The sequence below is a fragment of the Morchella sextelata genome, assembly GCF_020137385.1.
Source record: "Morchella sextelata strain SCLS chromosome Unknown scls_10, whole genome shotgun sequence".
In the NCBI taxonomy this organism is placed as follows: domain Eukaryota; kingdom Fungi; phylum Ascomycota; class Pezizomycetes; order Pezizales; family Morchellaceae; genus Morchella; species Morchella sextelata.
Genome location: NW_025408625.1, coordinates 964,738 through 984,376, shown reverse-complemented (window position 1 = coordinate 984,376; position 19,639 = coordinate 964,738). Strand labels below are relative to the sequence as shown.

The window sequence follows — 19,639 nt, the reverse complement described above, 5'->3', positions numbered from 1 at the left end:
TTTTTCATCTCGTTCTGGTGGTGCACATAGATCAAAAATTATGTTCTAAAAATGGTTAGAGTGCCATACGTGATTGTTGTCATGTTGTTCCGTCGCTTGCGATTTGCCCTAACCCTACATACAAAATGCACTGCTGGCCATCGCTGAGCCGCTCCCTTGGCTGCTGGTATTACTGCCTGTGCGGGAAACTCCTTTCCCTCCAACATCTTCAAATCTCGGGAACTCTTATATCTACACCGCAAAAATGCCTATCCCCGTGCTTGGGGAGGTTTATTTTAATGGCATCCAGTCCATTCCGTTTCTTTTACCAGTTCTTAAAGTTCTACCATTGATTGCTTTGCTAGTTTTATTGAAGACTTGGTTCGGTGGTGCGAAAAATGCAAATGAACGAGTTATGCATGGTAGAGTGGCTATAGTAACAGTAAAATCCCCTTCCATCCCCTCACGATTTAGAGTATGTAAGAGATCCTAATTTCCATCAGGGAGGTACAACGGGAATAGGGGCAGCAGTTGTTGCCGATCTCGCATCTCGTGGTTGTCAACTCATTCTTCTTGTGCGCGACCCTAAAGACGTATTCACTCAAGATTATATTGAGGACCTCCGCGAGCGCTACAACAACCAGTTGATATATGCGGAAGAATGTGATCTTAGCTCCCTCCACAGTGTTAGAAAATTTGCGACCAAATTTATCGATAATTCGCCTCCGCGACGCGTGGATATGGTCATATGCTGCGCTGGTATCATGGCGCCTCCGATGACTGCAAAGGTGTTGACAAAAGACGGCGTTGAAGCTCACTGGGGCATTAATTACCTTGCACACTTCCAATTGCTTAATATCTTGACACCTACCCTTCGTGTACAACCCCCCGATAGAAACGTCCGCGTGCTCATGGCCACGTGCTCTTCTCATGTCCTCGGCGAACTTGACCTCAACGATGTACAGTTTCTCCAGCGCGGGTATCCAACTATGCGGCCATGGCGCTCGTACGGCGCATCGAAAATGGCCGCTATGGCGTTTGCCTGCGAATTCCAGCGCCGTATGAATGCGCATGAAAGACCTGATAAACACCCTAATAATGTTCGCATCTTTAACATTGATCCCGGCCTTGCTAGAACCCCTGGAATGAGGCGTTGGTTGAGTCTTGGAAGCATTTGGGGGTTGCTGCTATATGTAGTCACATACCCATTCTGGTGGTTGGTCCTCAAGAGTCCTGAACAAGGTGCACAAACATTTCTGGCCGCAGCTATGAGCCCTGAATGCGGTGTAGGCGAGGGAGGGAAGTTTTTGCGCGAATGTCGCGGTGCTATGTATGAACCCCTCTGTTCTATAAACGGAAAAACAGAGCTAACCAATTGTTAGATATCGTAAAGAGATTCTCACCACGGAAGAATTTGGAAAAACACTTTGGGCTTTCACTGAACAACAAATTAAGGATCTTGAGAAGGAAGCAGCCATTAAACGCGCCAAGGAAGAACGGGCTGCTAAAAAGGGGACCAAAGCTACCGACAAAGTCACTACAGGCGCCTCAAAATCTAAAATCCCCGCTATTCCCAAAATGTTTGATCCTACAAAGCCTATCGCCCCGGAAGAGGAGCTCAAATTTCCAGAATTAGAATCCATGAACGATGAAGAGCTCAAAGATATCGTGAAGAAGGCTGCCGAAGCTCGTGCTAAGAAAGAGGCGCTGGATAAACTCATCGCTGAGGAGGAGGAAAGAGATCGTTATAATCGTGCAATTGCCAAGCTCCCTGAAGGTGTTCTAGATACACCGAGTAGGAATACCAGGAGCCGCACGGCAGAATTCTCTGGGCCAAGGATCGTTGAGGTCGCAGAGTCAGCCCCGAAGTCGAAAACGGTGCCAAGGCCAAAAGTCGAACCTCCGGAGGCTGCTTCCTCAAGGCCTAGTACTCCAAGTAAGAATAGAAGGCGGACGAAGAGAGCATAGGAGCGAAAGATGTCTGAGTCAATGGTTTCTTTTGTGTTTTTTTTTTTTTGGCTATAGATTTGCATAGATTGGCGTACACGCGGCAAAATGACACAGGTTTAGTCATGTTATATCATTATTGTTATGTTAATGAGCAGTGAGGAGAAGAGATACCTACACGAGAAATGAAATGCAGTCTTTGGATTTTAACTGGCCCCGATCCTTCTGTCATTTTGTGGAATTTATCAACATTTTCTTCGTCTAAACTATATAGTCTTCCTCGTCGTCACCAGGACAGGTTGCGTATCTTCAAAGAACTACATATTCCCGAGATGGAAGGGAACTGGCATTAAAAGTGTGTAGTCATTATAATTGATGGATATAAAAGTACAAACACTGATATATAGAACTACATCGAATTTCCCCGGTGGTTTTTGTCAACTACATACTATAAATTCGGCGAGTAAGGAGAGGTCGGTGTGCCGCGCGGCGGCACCCGACCCCGATTGTGAGCTACTCGTTGAAAGAACTGGCTTAGAATGCATTTCTTTAACATATAGTTCATAGTACGTACATACTTGAGCATGAGCTAATGTCACAGATCACCCACGAGGAGAGATGAAGCTTAGTCCCTATACGTTTCGACAACCCAATAATCTAAAAATGCTATCATCGTACCGTACCTCGGTTTCCTCACTGCATTTGGGCGGGCAAAAGCCGCACTCCGCTTATAGACTATAATATATATGGTACATACAGCTTCATCAACTGGGGTTATTAATCGAACGAAAAGTCGGTACTACATGTATACTTCACCCCAGCAAAGGCTTCTTCCGCAGAGATAATTTTGGGCTATAGCTATCGTTCGTTAATGAAGACGTAGTTAAATATTAGCCAGATCGACAGCATTGGTAAATTTATTACATTATATTACCCTCATCCCTCATCCCAAAACCTGGTCACTCACGATCACTCGTCATGCATAATTAATAGGATAAACTAAATTCCGGGGCAACTTTGGGGGGGGGGGGGGGGGGGGGTCAAGACGCCTTCCCTTTTCAAGCTTGTCATATCGCTAATAGGCTTATGATGCAGTATTGATTACGTGCTATCGTACATATACCTATCCACTATATATATGTAGCTACTTTGATTGTACTTTGTGTACTATAATATTCTAGTCCGCGAAGTGCGACAATAAAACTAGTCTGGGGACGATACCTCGTAGACGGTTTTACGTAACTTTTCTTAACTATAGAGCGCTTTGTAAATTAAAGACCCCAGCTCAAAATCCTAAATATCTAATTGGCCGATGGAGAATCGTCACCAATCAGGTTACCGGAAAATTGAGCTGGAGACTTTTCACAAAGGCTCAAATACATACATACTTGTATGTAGTAGTTACGCATTGGTATTTGAGTATATGCACACATGTGCAGTAGTAGATACATGTATCTTTGAAGTTTGGTTTAATAAATTCGAATTCGAGTGGCTCCAAAACTTATTCAGAAATCATCATCTATATATAACAACCAAACACTAAAAAGACTTTCTACCGGCTACATGTACGTATACCCAACACGTATCCTTATACCTCTGCATCCTGGTACTATTGTATAGATCTAGTAGTTGCGAATAAAGAGGTTTTTATATTTAACGGATATATACGTAAATAATTAGGGCCCGGTGGAAAATTTGCGGCGATAAACTAATCGGAGAAGTCTGTTTTACAGCTTTCAATGGGAAATGATAGTTTTTAAGAGTAATTAAATCATGGTTATGTATCTTAAAACAATATATGGGCCGGTGGGGGGCGGTTAAATGGTGATGTAGCTAGTGGTACCTACAATATGTACTTATTATGTATGCATGTAGAACACGGTAGAAAGTTAATATATACATATAGATTGAGCTGGGCAGAAGGCAGAGACCACACGCAAATTCTAAAATGATTTCTCGTATAACACCGTTAAAACCGGGCTGTGAGTGTGCCCGGGTGTTTTCTTTCATCGACTAATAAGTAACTACATAATATACCTAATAAGATACTATCTCTTACACTCATAAGCTACGATGATTTTCATTTGTTACAGGCTGCTAGCCTACTGTTTTTGCGATTATTTCTTTATGTTATTTTTATTTTCTTTACTGTGCGAGTGGTGGAGGAAGTGATTGGGAAGTTCTGGGGCAGTGCGATATTGTCATAGACTACGGTCTGCATACAGTTAATGAGTTAAACAAACAAAAAAAAAAAAAAAAAAAAACATATAATATACTTATGTGGTAGTCATATCGAGTGATACCATGTGATTTGACCTATCCAGTCATGTCCTTTCAAGTTTCAACTAGCGTGACGTGACACGATAAAGACATTGTGTATGTTACACTTGATCAGCAGATAAATACTGGGCTTAATTATCTACAGTAAGTTATTATTGTAATATACTGAGGAAACTATTTTGGTCACACCAGTTATTCATCTTGAGAGGGCATGTCGCCAGGATACCCGCAGGCTGTTATAATTACATATCCTGGATACATATACACGGCTCTCTCTAAGATCTAAGCTCCTGTGTTATATTCCAAGAGCTTCCTAGATAAAGTCTTGTGCATACCATAGCCAAATCAATTCGGACATGTTACCATTTATTGACATAGAGACCTTTTTTGGTTTTGTGGTCATGCATGGGTTCTAAGTACTTTGGTAACCTGTGATACTTTAGGGCCATAAAACCACATGTAATGTACTCAAGCACGCGTTTGGGAAGTTAGGTGGTACGTACGTACATGGATACATGCGCTTTGGACATTTTGACTTTCCTTTTTTGATCGGCACAGGGATTCCTAGTCCTTCGCGTACGTTGGGGGTCCCTGAAAATTTAGGGATACAAGAATGTCTCATATATATTAAGGAGTTATATGCCAGATCTGTGGGAGATAAGGCCACAGGTTGCAGATATTATATCGAGCTTAAGAATCCTTACTAGCGTGTTAGGATGAGCGAGTCTCACAAGAAGCAGGCAAGTCCCCCTCACATCTGAATTTCTTCGGAGTTTCTTCGGAGTAACTCGCATGTATGTATGGTGTTACGCTCTCTCTGGGGCCGCATCTTTTCTCAAGTGTGATCGAAGTCATTGGGGAATCTCATCTGACTGGCCGCTATTGCCGCGGCTTCCATGTGCAAGGTTACTATGCTATCCTTGCTTAAGCAGACGAATGCGGAGCATTTGATGAACGGTCCGACGTATTGGAGACGACCGCTGTTGTACACTGCTCTTTCGGCTGTACCTCCGAGTAGGTAGGCATTGTACATCGCAATCATGTAGGTACATACATGTATGTATCACTACCTTCCCTGCGGAAATCACCTGGTAAAGACTAACCGGATGTCGGTCCGTACCTGAATACACCAGGGATATTGAAAATGAGGGGAAAGGTACATATGACCTGCAAAAAACGGGATCGGTACTGGTGTTATCACGTTACGGACCTGCATGATGGCTAAGCTAATGCTTGTTAATTAAGGTCCCCGGGGATCAAAGTCAGAGCACGGTGATGCCTTGATATCAAATTTCGCGGGGTTCACTCGGATCTTTCCCCACTAACTTTCATAAAAACTTAAGTCTGATAAAGCACCCCTGTTTAACAGGCATATATGGAGGCCCTTTTCGGCGAGCGAATATTTTCTTCTAGGTTATATAGCTAATCATCGGCGTGAGGAGATACCGAGCGGGCTATGAGGCCATTTGCCATGGCCAGGTTGTTATAAGCCCTGTATAATTTGCCGCCATGCATATACTACAATATTATTACATGTATTGTACAAATCAGTATCTTGATTCATACATATATACATGTAGCTGCAGCTTTACTGGTAATTTTCTCGGCTGACAGTATATATATACTTGTATATACATGTATATCCTTAAACTCGCAGAAAACCAATTAGGATCCCGTACTTGAGACGGGCATGAGGATATCTGGGTTCCGTAACGAGACTAGACGAATAATGTATTTAATCCTGGCAAAAGACGCTCGATCATATGTATATGATCATATATATGATGATCTTAAGTTTATATTTAACATGCATGTGTAACTATAGTTGCATTTACATGTATTTAGCTACTGTGGGGACTTAAGATATTCGACTAAAGACCACCCAATTAGTAAACCTACATGTAGCTACAAACAGACCGCCTATAACCGACTCACAACCAACCAGAGACACGTTTTATGAAGTGGAACATGATCTGCGGCCCAATCATAATATCTCACTCGGTGTATTCATATCTTCTCGTTTCCACAATGTAGATTTACACACCGGTTTTCAGGCTATATTTCGCTTCAATTACTCGAAGGGTAGCTGTTTTTTCCGACGATATAGAAATATTGCGCAACCTAGGTATTAACAACAGTATTTTGGGGGCACAATATTTGAGTCTTTGCACCCAAGGTTCTTCGAACATGTACATGTCCTCAGCTAATACTCGTTCCAGATGAAGATTTTTAGGAAGATAGATATTATAGTCAAATAATTTTACTCATTCACATGATCATAATCGACTATGAGTGGATCTATATACATTGCCTGCTTGCAATACCTGGGATAGCTTGACCGACGAGTTAGACGCGACCCCTACCACAATTACCAAGGAACAACCCATACATGTACCTGTCATATGCCACTATCCCGGCTATTTTTCTAACAGTGTTAAAACAGAGCAAAGCTTTATAAGGGTCGTAAAAAACATCAATGTATGACAGACCGGGCACAGACTAAGCAGGACCCAGTTTCTTGGAATACCTACCGTCAGCCTACATTGATGACCCATGAAACCTCGATCGTGTAGATCAGGCCAGGTAGGGTGATCAATACAACTGCACCGACTGAGTATGCATGTGGTAAACGTGGACCGGTCTGTTGGTCACTAATATCTTTCTGGTTAATTTGTCCTTACCTGAGGTCCTATGGGGTTAATGCATGGGTCATTATATGTTGACCTACATACAAGTATACATGTATGTACATGTAGAAACGGCGCACAGTACAATGACCGGGTCATTATAGACCTTTTAGAACAAGATATCGTACGAAGGACCCAAAGCTACTGATAATACAAGTATAGCTTAGGGTATGACGAACCACATACAATTTGAATATGCTCATACATGCATGTATGCACATGTGTCTATACGCAGGTACAATACATGTATGCAATGTACAATATTGTAAACGATATATTATAATACATGCATATGTATGTACTTTACAAATACATAACTTAATTATGTACATGTAAGTAAATGAACAAATGACATGCAGGTTCTCAATTTTAAGGTTACACAATGCCTAAGGCCCATTCGAAGGAAACACAGTACAGAAACTGCGTTAAACAACAGTCCCGGCAGCAGCCTACAAAGGTCTGCCAAATACAAGTACCGTTTGCATGGTAGTTTTGGTAAAAGTTTTGTAGGGATGTGTGTTGCACTAGATTCACGAAATTTAATTATCCTTCTCGACGAACTGATGTAAACGTGAATAACTCGAGCAATAAACCAATATAATTCGATGATGAAGTGAGAATCTATACTACGATTTATCTCTTTCGGCTACGTAATCTCGCCCGCCTTTAAATTTTAGCTACATGTATCCTCTACTGATTCCGCTTCCTAATTACAAAACATAATTACAATATGTACTCGACATCAAACTGCATTCTAGGCGGCATGCATACGGCGCCACAACGTGGAAATGTATGTAGCTCTTCAAACCTCCTAAAACTGCATTGAAAAGCTTAAGTGGCGTGCCAAATCTACCAACTTTTCTCAATGGAGTTTTCAATAAGTTTAACGGAGTTTACCCCTGTTAACCTCTGTTTAGGCCCTTCCCAAATGCGCCCTTAATCAACAGTGCCAAGAGCTAGCCTAACTTGTTTACACATGCATGTATGTACTACATACATGTACTTTTTCGGCTGTAACAAACAGCAGGGTCATTTACAAGGACCATCTTTTCGGTATCTGTCATCGCTTTATACGGAGCTAGTGGTACAGGCCTAGGGTCCTAAGCTAAGTATATGGTTTAGGGTTTTAAAAGCAGCCCTGCCCAATTGTAACTGGGAGTATCCAGATGGTATTATCAGTGATCAAATCAATATGTCTGGAGTGGTTATTCAGTTGCGACGGGAATGGATATTCGAATTCAATCCGTGCATATATATATGTAATCTAGTAGAAATAAATACATAAAATCGACTTATAGTTCAAACAAAATATAAACAAACAAACAAATGAAATTTGACCTTTGAACCATCAATGTTCGGATCCAGACCTCGTAGCAACTTCAGAGCCACACTAGGAACTATAAACCTTCAAACTGTTGATTTGCCAATATGTTTGAGTAAAGGCAGCCGGAGTGTTGGCGACATAATCGTTGCATGTCATTGATGTGGGACTTACATTCATTGTCAGTTCCAAATCGAATAATTAGCTTATAAGAAGATATAAGAACTTACCATCCTGAGCTACCCCAAACGTTGCCAGCCCAATCTCCACAGAAGGTTATGTCGAAGATAATCTTGTGAGAAACGAACTTGGAATCAATATCACATGAACCTTGAAAGACGGCAACAGGTGTTCCCCAACTAGTTGGCTCTGGAGTTGCACTCAAAACGTTGGCCGGGATGGCATTGCGTGGGAAAAACCAAATCTTAATAAAATCCGAGTTCCATTCAGTAGCGTAAACACCACCACCAATACTGTTGAATCCAGTTCCATAAGAGGTGGTACGAGTATCCTATCCAAGATAGAGGTTAGTACATAAAATAAAATACAAATATTAAGTAGAATAACTTACCTGACTGCCACAGCCTTGGTTGGTGGACTGGTTGGGGGCGTAGACGTAACAATTGTTTGAAATCAAAGTACCAGACTGCCCGCTTCCGTTGATAGAACAACCATCACTGGTATGAAGTGCCATTGCGTTTTGGGTGTTTAAGTTTACACCTTCGATGATGTCAATCTCCCCATTGTTCGGCCAGTTATCACCAAGGGTCCAGCTACAAAAGGAAAACTCGTCAGTAATATGTTCTATTTTCAAGTACAACCCCATTGCAAATTCTACTCACAATGCTGGCCATGTTCCACAGATACTACCAGGCATGTGTGCGAGATCCAAGATAATAAGACCACGTTGGAATCGGGCCTTGCTTTCTAGTCTTACACTATTCCGTCCATTTGGTGCACTATTTGTGTAATCGACACCAACATAGACATTGTCGGTGTTCGTCTTGATAATACCTTGGGACTGGGCGCTGGCCTGGTCGATATATTTAACAAACCCATTTGTAGGATCGGCGCCCTAATGAAGCAAAAATATAGGTCAGTCTCTTATAACAAAGTCGAGCAACCCATTACTTATATATATCGGAAATACCCACAGTGTAAAAGTCAAACTTGGAGAAAAAATTGGCCGGAGTGTAGCTCTCTTGGAGAACTGTATAGGCTGCGTCCGCAACTACTGCGGATACAATAATGCTGATAGAAGCTGTAGAGAACTTCATTGCCAAAATCCAATATTGTATATCGAGGGTATGAGTTTCGAAAGGTTCGTTTGCTGGTTTCTAGTGATTTTATATAAGGCATGAAGGGCAATCCGTCCTCTTTAAATATTTCACATTTAACAGATGTTTCTCACGAGTTTTGGTTAAACAAATCATTAGTGAGCGTCTTGTGCCCTCAAAAAGGCCCTAGGATGGTACCGATAGCGCCGTGATTCCGGGATTCATACAGACACCGTTTTTACGCATCCAGCATGTAAATTAACCTTTTCCTACCGCTGTGACTGGTCCAGTAGCTGGGCCTTTCGGTCACCAGAGCATCGAATAGGCTGATACTGGCTTGAAAATTGACCCTTGTCTCGCCCATGAGATTCAGTCAGAGGTCCAATACTCTACCCTAGCCAGTCCTTTTGTTGACAGGCCATTGGGGGGAGGGGGGGGCAAGGTGGTTCTGGATGTAGTAGGTGGTCACTAGATAAGTTCAAAGTAAATTAAACATACATGTAGTTCGATACTATCCCTAGTTCATGAAATAGAGGGGGGTTATACATTAGCTCGTGAATTTTGGCTTCAAATCTGGTGCGATGGTACTACTGTAGTAACATATACATTTACATGTCAGCTAGCTAGGTACTTTAATGGCGCAAGGTTAGAACAAGTGAAAGAAGAAGATACGGAGTGTTTGGGAGATAGTTTTGTACGTATTGAATGTATAGACGTCATGTAAATAAGCCACATATCTGTTCGCAAGAATACATGTATATATCAATAATAGGCATCAGAAGACCTTAATACCATACATAGCCGTCAAAGAACAATGCATGCATCATGATCTATAATATTAATTATCTTTTTCTTGTGCAGATGAAGATGGTTGACTTGAAGTTAGGGTTTAATCCAAGTGAAAGCCGCGCCGGCCCAGGTTTCGAATTCCTGGTCTTGCTCTCCTTAACTCGAAATTGAAGTTCCTTTGATCAGCGTCCCTGTGCACAAGATCTTAAGCAAGGATGATTTAACTCTTCGAAATAATATAACTATTGATATTATAGAGCTATGGTTTGGCCCATGAGTACACTTCTATATCTGCGGGACATCTCTCTCCCCTCTTCGCCGTCCCCGTGCTTAGTAGTGGAAAGCATTTCTTCCTAACTTAGCTCGAAAGCCGAATATCTCTATCGAGTCGAGCACGTTGTTGAGACATGTGACACTAATTTGGCTTGTCCAGGGTTTAAGTACATGTATCTTCTTGACATATACATAGGGTCTAGGAGCGATCACCATATACGTATGTATAGCATATTAAACCCTAATAAAAAACCGTTACGTAGGTTTATACACGCGCGCCTTCTATTTGATTATGAATAATCTCTCTGGCGCTCTCTAGCTTGGTTTCAAGCTCCTTAACGGTTTCTCGGCCTGCGGGATACGCTGCTAGCTGTTGCCATAAATTTGTTCCTTTTCTTTTTCCATGCCTCATCCTAGTTGTTCTCCATGTAATATAATACCATACTACAACTACTCTACATACACATGTATAGACGAGCTTGAACAAACGGATTTAATCATATCCCATCACTCACTCACGCGTTGAGGGGTACCTGTGGCTGGGGTTTGTCGTTGTAGCCGCGTTTCAATCTGGACCGACTCCTGATTGGATCATGTACGGCTCTTCATTACCAGTGGCGCCGGTAGGGAACACCGAAGTGCTTCAACAACCCAGTACAACACAAAAAAAATTCAGTTGGAAACCTCAACTAGGATAATTGTCTTCCCTGTTCCTTCCTGCTGGAATGATGGGATAGCAAGTGGTCATGATCAGTCCAGCCAGACATGCATCTTCAATATTCTACCGAATACATGTACTTATCCCCATATTCATGCCGTTATCCGAGGCCCGAAGCCTTTTAAAGTACTTTTCTTTGATTCAGCACCAAATTATATAACTTAGGACGGTTATGGATCATGGTATTGATACTTATACCGGGCCAGAGTTTCAACTTTCAAATCCTTGTGGTGGATACATGTATGTATTCTGTGCTTAGATCTTATCAGATAAGATGGGCTCGGCTTGGACTTGGCAACAACCAAGCTGCGCCAGCTATCGTTATCCTCGTCTCTGACTCCCCACAACTTCATCACCCCTCCATCTCCAAGTTCTGCACCACCAAACAATAATAAAATGGTATTGAAACCCTTCTGTCATACTCCCCTTATATCACGCGAGCTAATAAGGTAGTATAGTCTCTTCGCATAATCCCTGCCCCAAAGCATGCCGTCCAGATCTCTACCACAAATGGAGCTCCCAGTGTCCGTTCAATCCCTGACCCAATGAGGAACGGATTGCAGTCTGTATCTGCCGAAATGAACGGAAGACATCCTCTGGAGGCTAGACTGAAGAACTGGGATGAAACTCAGCAGGCTTTGAAGATGGAAAGTCTAATGAGGGTATACGGTGCGCAAGAGCCGATCAGGAGGGGTATGGAGATGAAGATTAGCGGATCGGTTAGTCTCCTTGGGCTTCCTGGAAATTTGCGGGGGTTTAGATGGCCATTATGTGGATATGAAATGATGGACCGATGGTGGGAGAAGAGATAAGGATGCTAATAAACTTCTGAGAACAGGACTGGAGACCGGCTCAACTGGGCGGGCCTAGCAACTTCCACCTCGATATTCTGAAGGGGAAGGACACAACTATCGAATGGGAGGATGTCTACAAGGGTAAGCATAAAATAAAACATCGCCCCATTTTGTCATTGTCAAGCGATCAATGTTCAACTGAGCTGCCTTTCTCTTTCGGCAAAGCTAACTCCAACACCCATCATAGGGACCGACAACACCGAGGAACTGCCTGGTTTCCATGCTGAGATGGAGTCAAAGCTCAAGATGAACTGGTAAAGATCTGTGAATAAGCGTTTGACCCTTTAGATACGTTATTCGGGTGAAATAGATATCATCCAAAGGTTTAGAGCCCATGTGCCAAATGATATCTCCTGCCTGATATTGCATTAAGTGAATTACACGAGGACAATCTATCATTAAACATCCGGGGTTTTACCAATCACCGTCTCGACATAAACAGAGACAAAATTCACACCTATGTGTACTTCTTTTCTGGTTTTTCCCTGCCCCGGTTCTTTGTGTCAGAAAATTGACAGCAATACTCGCAAGAACCAAAGCTTCATTTTCCTGCTTGTGATTTATACAACCCCTAAACTATGAAGCAGATGCAATGTGATTAGGAGTAATAGGTAGTACCGTCCATTAGAAATGACCCTGCTTAGTAGAGTCATAATTCTTACAGGTGGGTCTCCGTTCTGCATCGTGACGCTCGTATATTCTTTATGTATCTGTATCAAATACCCCGCATCCTCGTCAGGCTCTAATATATCTGGCTAATTAACTTTCTCTTCACGTAATACCTGCTCAGTTGATCACCCAGCTAGATATCCTGATATCTTCACAGCCAGCACAAGTGCGTGACCGATTACGTGATTCTAGCAAAAAGGATTGGTGGTTCTGTTGTGATCCTAGACATCCCATGTGAATACAGTACCATCATACTTCTTTTTTCTCTTGGCAGCTTTTAATGAATTATCAATCAATCAATCTCTTGGTAGCTTAGAGTGAGTAGGTACACGGGTGACTAGCGAGCAATCACCGCTTCTCACTCGATATTTTAGTGGAGTCCAACCTCAAGTTTTTTTTTTTTTTTTAATTCATTAATTCTCAACCTCAAGTTCCCTTGATTGATTGATAATTCATTAATTGTATTCAAGTTCCCAACTTTCTTATAGAGGTCTATGGTGCGCACATTCTTAAAGGTGACACGGCGGTATCTGGAAGTGGAACAATCATGGACTCCAAGGCCAATGAGAGGGCTTATTCCTAGCCCCTTTGCTGTATTCCTGCCGCAATTCACTTTTGAGGTGGTATAAATGGGTATAATACTGTTCCACTTTGCTCAGTCTTGGCGCTTTTTACATACAAAAATACACAATTTCAACCTCTGATAACTTTACAACCCAGACAGAAATCAAGAATCTGCAATGATAGAACTAAACTTCATCACTAGTACTAGAGTTCTATCATTACGCTTTTTTTGTACCATTTTTCGTTGCAAAGTTATCAGCCATTGACATTTCGTCGCGATCCGCTACCTTTAAGAGTGGGCGCACCATATAAGAAACCCCACCAAAAGCTCGATACTGATTCTGTCATAATAAAATAATTAATAATCATAACCAGAATCAGACAATTGCAATGATAGTAGTAGTAGCAGCAATAGTCTTCAGCAATATTAGTCCTAACACAAACTCTAATAAACAATCCGAAGGATGGCTACCACTCGGGTGTTCTCGAGCCTATAAGGGCGTTAGGTATGGGGTTAGGGTTACCGAAATACCTTTCCCGACATATTCTTATATATATATAAGAATAGATATATAGAAATATATTATTGTTTATAAGCCAAGCCAGCTCGATCTTTAGGCTCGAACTTTTAGCTCATTGAGCTCGGCTGGAATTATCATGGTTCAGGCAATATATAGTGAGATATGGGCCTGGGGAGAGAGGGTGTATATATATGAATCACTACTAGTAGACTTCTCCGCCTATTATGGCCATAGAGGCGGGACGGACCTAATTCAGATTATTTACCTTACTACAGGCTCGATCCCGGTTGCGAGTCTGCGGCTATATCTCGAGATCTATGAGCCCAAAGCCCCCAGGAGCCGAGCCAGCTCCCCCGAGACGGCTCATGGACCATACTATGTAGGCCGCCGCCCCCGCAGTATACTGCAGTGACGGAAGAAAGGTTATAGTACATGAAATGAAGCCACAGAGGAAATACTTGAAACGTGAATTTTAGGAGTGCAATTTACATCAATACATCGGCTAAGGGTGCGGGTAAAGAATACATATATATATTAGTACGAATAAGGTAGGTTTTATACTTCCACCAGACCGAATTATACATTTTGTTACCTGGAAATGCCATAAGCATAAAATACTACCAAACCAAAAATAGTTGCTCAAAATCGAGTGATACTACATGATTCTACCTGCCAGCCGCCACCACATAATTAGTTGAGCCACTCGCCAGTACTTATCTAAGGCATAAGAAACTACTACACTGACTACGAATCAAATAAATCAAGGTATTTTCCCGTCCGTTTGTCTAGGGATATTGGGGAATTTGGAGTTTTCGCGAATGGACTCGGCCGGGCCTTTCGCCCCCAATGTTCTTGAACACGTTCAAGAGAATAATGGTTGTGCTATATAGTATGCATGCACGTTCACGGGGGGCACGTATATATACGGCCGGTATATACGGTATATACGGTACAATTATATATAACAGAAAGGAGTTATAGGCAAGTGAGTAGAGCAGTTATATTTCCATCTCTAGGTCTCATATATCAAGGTAATTTGATAATATATCCTAGTATGTAATGCTGTATTAGATAAACGGAGTACATGTAGTAATGATATGAGGGGTACATAGTTTTGGACCAACATATACCTTGGAGCACGGGAAATCGAAATCACTCGACATGCTGCATTACAACACCTATATAAATCACTATTTCCCTACTGATCGACCGATCGCCCTACGCGTGCCAACTTCTGCTTATGACGGTCCTCTAGGCGTTCCAGCAGAGTTTTACCCAATGGGTATAAATAAACCATTGCAAAATGACTATGTGGCGCCTAAGCCTAAGTACATCGTAAACCCCTAGGCCCTGCTGAATTCACAATACTTGCTCTAAATGCCCAGGAGGTAAATATGCATACTTTAAGGGAAAGCACTCAATATTAAATCCTACATATTTCTAACAAAATCTATAGTCTATATACGACTACTCCGTGCACCAATATCTTCATATCCGAGTACTACGATTATGGCCCTCTTTGCCAAGTGACATATGGGTGCAATGAATCGGTTGATCTGTGCGATACTTTGGATAATCGTTCAAGCACAAGAGCTATATATATGTAATATTACAGCTTCTACTCCACTTAGCTATAAGTCAACAGTTCCTCTAATACTAAAGAAGCCTATATAAGCTATGGTATAAGCTTCAATAATTGAAATCTAGGTATCATGGCGATCTGGTCATGTCAATAGTTGACTTGGCTCAGGTCAAGAAATAGTGGCGTGATCATTTATCACTACACACGTTTCCAAAATAGGGTTATAAATACATATATGATATGTAGCTATACACGGCCCCCCCCATTTACTCTCTACATCTAGGCTGCTAGGTCGCCTAGAGACAGTTTTCAAAGGCATACATATACCAACCGCCCCAGACTCCCCCTCCTATCCCTCTAATTACTCCTATTATCTTTCCTCCCAAATCCCGTCCCCATCATATATCCTACCATATCAATTGTCTACCATGTCCCAACCCAACCCTCACGCAGACCCAAAGTTGAGAGTCATAACCACTCAAGCCCCCCGCCGCTCTTTTCCTCTCGCCTACTCGCCGAACTCTTTTTTCACCGGGGATCTCTTCGACCGTCTTGCTCTCTTCCTCCACAAACATAACACAGCCTTCACATCAATCGATTGTGTTGCTAGAGGCATTGACAAAGCCACCGCTCTTGCTGATGGCCCCACGATTTGCATCTGTGTGATTCAAGATCGAGTTGAGACTGGAAAGAGTGATCGGAATGGAAAAACGATACAGCTCGAAGAAGACGTAAATGGAGAGAGTTGTGGGGATATAAAAACGAACGTTGAAAGGGAAGAGGGCAGTTATGAAGAAACTGAGGTGCGGCGAGAAGTACCTACCCTAGTTCCTCCAGGTGAATCTGTTGAGGAGAAGGGGGTGGGTAAACTGGAAGGAAGTATGGATGATGATGAAGTGGTCGACAGGGAGAAGGGAGTTGAGGATACAAGAAAGAAAGAAAGCGGCGAACTGGAAAAAACAGAAAAAGAGGACTCCATTGAGGGAGGTGCTGAACAGAAACAACGCAGAGATCATTATCAGACCGAGGATGTACTAAACTTCGAAAAAATAGATGAAGGAAATACCTCGTCTGACCAGAAGAGTGAACCCATAAACTCATGGGGCAGAAATATGGATAAAGATCAAGATGAAAGGCAAGAAAAGAAGACCGGAACGAATGGCAGTGATGACCACAACACCCAGAGCACAGCCGAACTGCACCTCGAAACCAAGACGGGTAAGAGGGATACAAGACAGCACGAAGTTTCCCGGCCACAAAGGATAGAACAAAAAACTAACACATACACCTCTGGGATTGCTAGGCTCTTCTGTAAATCAGACGTTGCTCTTACCATCCCTCCTGAGATATTGACCGTCGAGTTCGTTAGTGTAATCCTTCATGAGGACGGTAGAGTTGAAACATGATAAACTGCAGGATACTATGTAGGGTTTCGAACAGGAGTTCTGGGTTAATTGGCAGAAACTTTGATGTCTTTTATCAGTGTTGGTGGGTCTCTGGGACGCAGCGGCCCAAACTTTGTGGTATCACTTCGCTGTTTAAAGAGACAACTTCAATTCTGAGCTACGAGTGAGAGGTTGTGAACATGTCACATGCTAAGGATTTTTAAAATAGCCGTCGTAATATCAATGCATTGACTACCAAAGAAATTATAACCAATAGGAGATAAGAAATACAGCCAAAACAAAGTCAGATATTTATACAATCGAGGAATTCTCGAACGCTTGGGCATCAACTTCATTAACCGAAAGCAAACAATCCAATCTGGTTTCTATAAACCATCCCTCACAAAAGAAAAGCACAAACAAACTCGATTTAAATGTCCAACTTGGGGGTAACGCCCTTTATCCGTCCAATAACAGTAGCCGGGGCGTACTTGGGAATGACCTCATCGTCATGCAACATCGCAAATCTGGGGAAAAACATTAGTAATGTATATCAAGCTTGATTAGGTTTTCTTACTCCTCGGTTGCATCTCTGCCAGCAAAGTTCATGACAGCCTGGACACCACCGGGGTGGTCCTCAAGGAAGTTTGTCACATCCATGACTACACCTTTGACAACAACCCATACGTTGTCCTTAGTATTGTGCGCTGCAACCTCCTCCAACGTGAATTCCTTCTCAGGGATGGAAAACTCCTTCTTTGTCGCAGGCTTCGACACTGTACCGGGGTCCTGGCCGCTGGCACTATCTTTCAAAACAGAGTGGGTTGCAGTCTGACCGGGAATGCTTGCGGCTGATCCTGAATCCTGTCCCTGTGATGAGGGAGCGGCGTTTCCACCATTCCATTCAATAGTGAGCTTGCCTGGGGTATTAGGATCAATATGAAGCGAGATCTGGTTTAGACGGGCAGCAGCGGTAGATGATCCTGATCCTGATCCAGCACCAGAAAGAACCTTTTGGAAAAGGTATTCCGCAGCGGTGTCACCAGCAACACGGCCGTAAACAACACATCCAAGGAGAGATGAACCACCAAGACGGTTAGCACCGTGGACACCCCCAGCAATCTCACCACAGGCGTAAAGACCCTCAAAGGGCTTGCCTTCCTTGTTGAGGACACGGGCCTTGTCGTCAATCTCAACACCACCCATGGTAAAGTGGACAACAGGCTCCATGAGGGCAACATGGAAATCATCATTGATATCGAAAGGAGTGTTGTGGAAGAATTTCTTTCCATAGGGGTCCTTGGCCTTTCCATCAGCAATGTCGTTGTATGCCTTGAAGACCTTCTGAAGGTGCTCGGGTCCGCAGCCAATTTCCTTGGCAAGCTCAGCACCAGTGATCTTCTTCATAAGACCACGCCCGGAGTAATGCCTGGTGTGGAAATCAAGGACCTTTGAGGCCTTGCTGTTAAGGACCAATCTAATGGGGAACTTGTTCTTGAACATTTCGCCAGAGACATAATCTCTGTGGCCAAGTTCGTCGCAGAATCGGTTACCGTCGGCATTCAAGAGAAGACCACCCTCACCACGGAGAGCCTCAGCAGCCAGGAACTTCCACTTGGAAGTAGGGTCCTTGGGGTCTACGAGTCCAGTAGGGTGTACTTGGACCTTGTCCATGTCAATTCCGTTACCACCAAGGGCCATAACCATCTTCTGTCCATCACCGGTAGCGTGAGTTCCGTTGGTTGATGAAAGCTTGAGAACATCAGGACGGTGCTTCTTCAAGAGTGAGTCTGGGCTGTCAAAATCCGCAGCGTATCCTCCAGTTGCGAGAATAACTGGGCCGTTCTCAGTGTATGTCTTTCCCTCGTACTCAAAATCGAGACCGGTGACGTGGTTGCCCTCGCTGTTGATCTTGGTGACGCGGGCTTTCTTGATAATCTTTACTCGCTCAGGCTCGTTTTCAGCAAGATCTTCAAGCTTCTGCATCAGAGCGTAGGTGATGGCCATTCCGGGGAACTTGGCATCGTGGCCTCGGTGTGTGCGAGGTTGTGAGTGACCACTATTTTGTTTCTGTTAGATTCCGATGCATCGACAACAGAAGAGAATAGAAGCATACCCAAGACGGGAGACAAGCGTAAGATCAAGCCCGAACACATCCTGTAACCATTCCACGGCAGCTGCCGACTTGTATGTAAGAACCTTAATAAGCTCTGGCCGCGCCTTATCACGTGCCGATTTCATAGTATCGTCGTAGAACTGCTGCACACTGTCCTGGATTTTTGAGTCGACCTGAGTGCGTGTGAGAGCACCGTTGATACCTGATGTGGCCTTTGTGGAGTTTCCACCGAAAAATCCTAATGTCTCATATTAGAAATGACAAACGTCGGGGCTGAAGAGGGCCAAATACCTTGCTTGTCAAGAACAAGAACATTTCCACCGGCAAGATACAATGTATGGGCAGCACTGAGGCCAGAAACTGTTCGGAAAGTAGGTTAGCTCATATTCATGTTGCCCTATTTACTAAAAGCTCAGCTCTCGTTGTGGGGAACTTACGACCGCCACCGACGACAATTACTCGTGGAGACATTATTTCAGTTTGTGATGAAAGATAGTTAACAACAACGGCAAGCTGGTATTTTCTGAGAATGTAATTTCACTGAAGAGCTCTCTGTGCAATGAACGAGACAAAAGACAAAAGACGAGTTATGAAGACACGGGTCAGGTAGAGGAAATAGAAGAAATGGGAAGACGTGGTGGGCTGGGGATCTGACTTTGTACCGCTCGCAAGCGGAA

At 43.0% G+C, this 19,639-nt stretch overlaps 5 protein-coding genes across 5 annotated transcripts; 3 read left to right on the top strand and 2 right to left on the bottom strand.

Annotated features, from left to right (window-relative positions):
- Positions 1 to 244: 244 nt before the first annotated feature.
- On the top strand, positions 245 to 1,947 carry H6S33_001240 (uncharacterized protein; the record flags this gene model as incomplete). The annotated part of the gene is made up of 3 exons (XM_044832596.1): positions 245 to 421; positions 483 to 1,309; positions 1,362 to 1,947. The coding sequence occupies 3 exons, from the start codon at positions 245 to 247 to the stop codon at positions 1,945 to 1,947; spliced, it is 1,590 nt and encodes a 529-aa protein (XP_044694207.1).
- A 6,336-nt stretch (positions 1,948 to 8,283) lies between these two features.
- H6S33_001239 (uncharacterized protein) lies at positions 8,284 to 9,491 on the bottom strand (the record flags this gene model as incomplete). The annotated part of the gene is made up of 5 exons (XM_044832595.1): positions 8,284 to 8,383; positions 8,445 to 8,725; positions 8,786 to 8,987; positions 9,057 to 9,289; positions 9,369 to 9,491. 5 exons carry the CDS (start codon positions 9,489 to 9,491, stop codon positions 8,284 to 8,286), a joined length of 939 nt encoding a protein of 312 aa, XP_044694206.1.
- Positions 9,492 to 11,667: 2,176 nt separating this feature from the next.
- On the top strand, positions 11,668 to 12,383 carry H6S33_001238 (uncharacterized protein; the record flags this gene model as incomplete). Its single annotated transcript, XM_044832594.1, has 4 exons — positions 11,668 to 11,670; positions 11,730 to 11,990; positions 12,110 to 12,206; positions 12,313 to 12,383. The coding sequence occupies 4 exons, from the start codon at positions 11,668 to 11,670 to the stop codon at positions 12,381 to 12,383; spliced, it is 432 nt and encodes a 143-aa protein (XP_044694205.1).
- A 3,506-nt stretch (positions 12,384 to 15,889) lies between these two features.
- On the top strand, positions 15,890 to 16,867 carry H6S33_001237 (uncharacterized protein; the record flags this gene model as incomplete). Its single annotated transcript, XM_044832593.1, has 1 exon — positions 15,890 to 16,867. The coding sequence occupies one exon, from the start codon at positions 15,890 to 15,892 to the stop codon at positions 16,865 to 16,867; it is 978 nt and encodes a 325-aa protein (XP_044694204.1).
- Positions 16,868 to 17,276: 409 nt separating this feature from the next.
- On the bottom strand, positions 17,277 to 19,433 carry H6S33_001236 (uncharacterized protein; the record flags this gene model as incomplete). The annotated part of the gene is made up of 5 exons (XM_044832592.1): positions 17,277 to 17,373; positions 17,424 to 18,905; positions 18,963 to 19,200; positions 19,254 to 19,322; positions 19,400 to 19,433. 5 exons carry the CDS (start codon positions 19,431 to 19,433, stop codon positions 17,277 to 17,279), a joined length of 1,920 nt encoding a protein of 639 aa, XP_044694203.1.
- Between the last annotated feature and the right edge of the window lie 206 nt (positions 19,434 to 19,639).